At 49.2% G+C, this 5,413-nt stretch overlaps 1 protein-coding gene across 1 annotated transcript in view; it reads right to left on the reverse strand.

Moving 5' to 3' along the window:
- Positions 1-5,413, reverse strand: part of SSPO (SCO-spondin) — a gene marked incomplete at both ends in the record, with an annotated part of 95,588 nt that overhangs the window by 13,046 nt on the left and 77,129 nt on the right. Inside the window, 4 exons of the mRNA XM_015827615.1 lie at positions 716-768; positions 870-964; positions 1,980-2,131; positions 5,158-5,292. Of these exons, the coding sequence (XP_015683101.1) occupies positions 716-768; positions 870-964; positions 1,980-2,131; positions 5,158-5,292 (435 nt within the window). The remainder of the gene's footprint in view (positions 1-715; positions 769-869; positions 965-1,979; positions 2,132-5,157; positions 5,293-5,413) is intronic.

Consider the following 5,413-nt stretch of genomic DNA (forward strand, 5'->3'; position numbering starts at 1 on the left):
TTGCAGGACTGGCCTAGGGTAATTTTTAGGGGGGTTTTAATTATATTTTAAAATTCGACAAATATTTAAATATTCCTTTTAATTAATTTTAAATTTGTATTGTTTTGTATGTATTTTAAATAGATTGTCAGCCGCCCTGAGTCCTACGGGAGAAGGGCGGGATATAAATCCAAAAAATAAATAAATAAAATAAATAAATTTCTTATTCTATTGTATTCTATTCTTATTTATTTATTTCTTATTTCCTATTCTATTCTATTCTATTCTATTCTATTCTATTCTATTCTAATATTCTATTCTATTCTAATATTCTATTCTATTCTATTCTATTCTATTCTATTCCATATTTTCTATTCTATTCTATTCTATTCTATTCTATTCTATTCTATTCTATTCTATTCCATATTTTCTATTCTATTCTATTCTATTCTATTCTATTCTATTCTATTCTATTCTATTCTATTCTATTCTAATATTCTATTCCATTCCATTCATATTTGAATATGGCTATCCTGTTCCCCCCCCCCCCCACTCCTCCTTTTCTCTTGTCTGGCCAAACCCAAATCTTCCCACCGTCCTTCGTATGTTTTTATCTCCGGTCAAAACTATTTATTTTTTTTAGAGCCTTTGTAACTTTGAATGGGCACTAATCGGATCGTCGTAAGTCGTAAATCTGTCCGTAGCCGCCCAACCTTCGTGTTATATCCCCTCTTACCGTCTCCACAGGCTGCACGGCTGCAATTCCCCAGCTGGCCAGCAATGCAGGAACTGCGGAAAGGGAGGGGGAAGAAAAAATAATAATCCGAATTTAGCCCAGAGGGATGATGGGAGAGAGGAGGCTGGACCAATAGGAGAAGGAGCAGACTGACCAGTTTTGGCAACCTTCGGTCACCGCTTCACCGGGAGCATAGAGCCTGCCCTCTACGGCGCACGGACACTCCTCGGCCGGAACGCAGAGATTGTCCTGGAAGGGGAGAAGAACAGCTAATACTCGACACAACGGAGACACACAATTCCCGACGCTAAGCGAATCACTGTAGGTGTTAAGTTAGTAAGCAGGTTGGGAAGTGACTCCGGCTTCATCCTTGACTTTGTGGGTCAGAAAGGAGATGCCGTGTCCCTCAGACACAGCGACCGTCATAAATACGAAGTATGAATTTGGATCCCGTGATTGTGGGCAGACTGCAAAAGGTCGTAACCGTGAAACAGGCTCATCATTCGCGTTTTCCAGGGCTGTTGTAACTTTGAACGGTCACTAAATGAACTGTTGTAAGGGACAACTTGCCGTGGCCAACTCATGTAGGCCAACTCATCATGGCCAACTCATCTCGGCCAACTCATCTCGACCAACTCATTATGGCCAACTCATCTAGGCCAATTCATCATGGCCTACTCATCATGGCCAACTCATCTTGGCCAACTCATCATGGCCAACTTATGGCCAACTCATCTAGGCCAACTCATCTTGGCCAACTCATCATGGCCAACTCATCTAGGCCAACTCATTATGGCCAACTCATCTAGGCCAACTCATCATGGCCAACTCATCTTGGCCAACTCATCATGGCCAACTCATCTAGGTCAACTCATCATGGCCAACTCATCTTGGCCAACTCATCTCAGCCAACTCGCTGTGGCCAACTCATCTCGGCCAACTCGCTATGGCCAACTCATCTTGGCCAACTCATCAAGGCCAACTTGTCGTAGCCAACTCATCATGGCCAACTCATCTTGGCCAACTCGCTGTGGCCAACTCATCTCGGCCAACTTATCTTGGCCAACTCGCCGTGGCCAACTCATCTCGGCCAACTCGTTGTGGCCAACTCATCTCGGCCAACTCGTTGTGGCCAACTCATCTCGGCCAACTTATCTCGGCCAACTCACCGTGGCCAACTCATCTCGGCCAACTCGCCGTGGCCAACTCATCAGGGCCAACTCGTTTGGCTGAGACGGGGAGTGGAAAGTCTTGGGGTATTTACCAGCAAGATGGTGCCATTGGGGCAGTAGCAGCCTGGCTGGCATGCCATCCGGCGTCCAACGTCATCTTCGGTGCTGAGCTCTGCGCAGGAAGCCGGCCCGTCGTTGCACTCTCGCCACACTTTCCCCGCCGGGCAGGTGCCTGGAACCTCACCTGGTTGGAAGAGATGAGAGATAAAACCACGGTTATCCTTTGAAGGAAACGTTTTAGAGGGAAGACTCCATCTAGGATGGTTTATCCTGGACAGACCAGAGACAGTGACTATAGTGGTTACGGTAGGAAATATTTCTACTGTATTGTATTGTATTATATTGGATTGGATTGGATTATTGTATTGTATTGTATTGTATTGTACTGTACTGTACTGTATTGTATTATTGTATTGTAGTGTATTATTGTATTGTATTGTATTCTATTGTATTGTATTGTTCTGTATTGGATTATTGTATTGGATTGTATAGTATTGGATTATATTGTATTGTATTAGATTGGATTATTGTATTGCATTGTATTGTATTGTACTGTATTGCATTGTTGTATTATATTGTATTGCATTGTTATATTGTATTGGATTGTTGTTTCATGTTGTATTGTATTGTATTGTATTCTTGTACTGTATTGTATTATTGTATTGTATTGTATTGTATTGGATTGTTGTATTATGTTATATTGGATTGTATTGTATTATTGTATTGTATTGTATTGTATTATTGGATTGTATTGTATTATTGTATTGGATTGTATTGTACTGTACTGTACTGTACTGTACTGCATTGCATTGCATTGTGTTATATTATATTGCATTATTGCATTGTATTGTATTGTGTTGTGTTGTGTTGTATTGTACTGTATTGGATTGGATTCTTGTACTGTATTGTATTGTGTTGTATTGTATTGTACAGTATTGGATTGGATTGGATTCTTGTACAGTATTGGATTGGATTCTTGTACTGTATTGTATTGTACTGTGTTGTATTGTATTGTATTGTGCTGTGTTGTGTTGTACTGTATTGCATTGCATTGCATTGCATTTTGTATTGTATCTTGTCCTGCCTTCCTAACAGTGAGGACAATGAACCAGTGGAACAGCTTGCCACCAGACTTTGCGGATGCTTCATCACTGGAGGTTTTGAAGAAGAGACTGGACAGCCGCTTCTTTGAAATGGCATAGGATCTCCCAGATGAGCAGGGGGTTGGACTGGATGACCTCCGAGTTCCCTTCCCGCTCTGTCCTTCTATGATTCTGTAAGGATCTGCTGCTCGAGCAGGGGGTTGGACTGGATGACCTCCGAGGTCCCTTCCCAGCTCTGTCCTCCTACGATTCTGTAAGGATCTCCCGCGCGAGCCGGGGGGGGTTGGGCTGGATGACCTCCGAGGTCCCTTCCCAGTTCTGTCCTTCTACAATTCTGTAAGGATCTCCCGCCCGAGCAGAGAGCTGGACTAGGTGACCTCCGAGGTCCCTTCCAGCTCTGTCCTTTTATGATTCTGTAAGGATCTCCTGCACGAGCCGGGGGTTGGGCTGGATGACCTCCGAGGTCCCTTCCAGCTCTGTCCTATGATTCTGTCAGGGTCTCCTGCTCCAGCCGGGGGTTGGGCTGGATGACCTCCGAGGTCCCTTCCCAGCTCTGTCCTTCTACGATTCTGCAAGGATCTCCCGTGCGAGCCGGGAGTTGGGCTGGATGACCTCCGAGGTCCCTTCCCAGCTCTGTCCTTCTACGATTCTGTAAGGATCTCCTGCTTGAGCTGGAGGCTGGACTGGATGACCTCCGGGGTCCCTTCCAGCTCTGTCCTTCTACGATTCTGTAAGGATCTCCCGCGCGAGCTGGGGGGGTTGGGCTGGATGACCTCCGGGGTCCCTTCCCAGCTCTGTCCTTCTACGATTTTGTAAGGATCTCCCGTGCGAGCCGGGGGCTGGACTGGGTGACCTCTGAGGTCCCTTTCAGCTCTGTTCTTCTATGATTCTGTAAGGATCTCCTGCTTGAGCCGGGGGTTGGACTGGATGACCTCCGGGGTCCCTTCCCAGCTCTGTCCTCCTACAATTCTGTAAGGATCTCCCGCGCGAGCCGGGGGGGTTGGGCTGGATGACCTCCGGGGTCCCTTCCCAGCTCTGTCCTTCTATGATTCTCTAAGGATCTGCTGCTCGAGCAGGGGGTTGGACTGGATGACCTCCAAGGCACCTTCCAACTCTGTGGTTCTGTAATTCTGTAAGTGTCTCCTAACTGAGCAGGGGGTTGGGCTAGATGACCTCCGAGGTCCCTTCCAACGCTGTCCTTCTACGATTCTGTAAGGATCTCCTGCTCGAGCCGGGGGCTGGACTGGATGACCTCTGAGGTCCCTTCCCACTCTGTCCTATGATTCTGTAAGGATCTCCTGCTTGAGCCGGGGGCTGGGCTGGATGACCTCCGAGGTCCCTTCCCAGCTCTGTCCTTCTACGATTCTGTAAGGATCTACCGCGCGAGCCGGGGGGGTTGGGCTGGATGACTTCCGAGGTCCCTTCCCACTCTGTCCTTCTACGATTCTGTAAGGATCTCCCGCGCGAGCCGGGGGCTGGACTAAGTGACCTCTGAGGTCCCTTCCAGCTCTGTCCTTCTACGATTCTGTAAGGATCTCCTGCTTGAGCCGGGGGCTGGGCTGGATGACCTCCGAGGTCCCTTCCCAGCTCTGTCCTTCTACGATTCTGTAAGGATCTCCCGTGCGAGCCGGGGGCTGGACTAGGTGACCTCTGAGGTCCCTTCCAGCTCTGTCCTACGATTCTGTAAGGATCTCCTGCTTGAGCCGGGGGCTGGACTAGGTGACCTCTGAGGTCCCTTCCCACTCTGCCCTTCTACGATTCTGTAAGGATCTCCCGCGCGAGCCTGGGGGGTTGGGCTGGATGACCTCCGAGGTCCCTTCCCAGCTCTGTCCTTCTACGATTCTGTAAGGATCTCCCGCGCGAGCCGGGGGCTGGACTAAGTGACCTCCGAGGTCCCTTCCAGCTCTGTCCTTCTACGATTCTGTAAGGATCTCCCGCTTGAGCCGGGGGCTGGGCTGGATGACCTCCGAGGTCCCTTCCCACTCTGTCCTTCTACGAATCTGTAAGGATCTCCCGCGCGAGCCGGGGGGGGTTGGGCTGGATGACCTCCGAGGTCCCTTCCCGCTCTATTTGGGACGGATCCAGGGATGGACGGCCGCAAGCTCACCTGTGCAGGGCTGAAGGTTGCAGGTGGCAAAGTCGATCCTGGCCAGGATGGTGGTGACGGCTCTGGTCCGGTTGCGGTAGCCGCCTCCGCACGGCACCGAGCACTCCGACCACGGGCCCCACTCCATGCCGGACCCTGTGTGTGTGGGGTGTGGGTGTGTGGAGTCACAACGTTGGTGGTGGGGGAGAGGGAGGGCGTCTGCAAAAGCAGTACTTCCTTGAACCCCCCACCCCCAGTGAAGCCCGTCCGTCTCGCT

Source organism: Protobothrops mucrosquamatus, unplaced genomic scaffold, assembly GCF_001527695.2.
Source record: "Protobothrops mucrosquamatus isolate PMUCROS unplaced genomic scaffold, P.Mucros_1.0 scaffold3815, whole genome shotgun sequence".
Lineage (NCBI taxonomy): Eukaryota > Metazoa > Chordata > Lepidosauria > Squamata > Viperidae > Protobothrops > Protobothrops mucrosquamatus.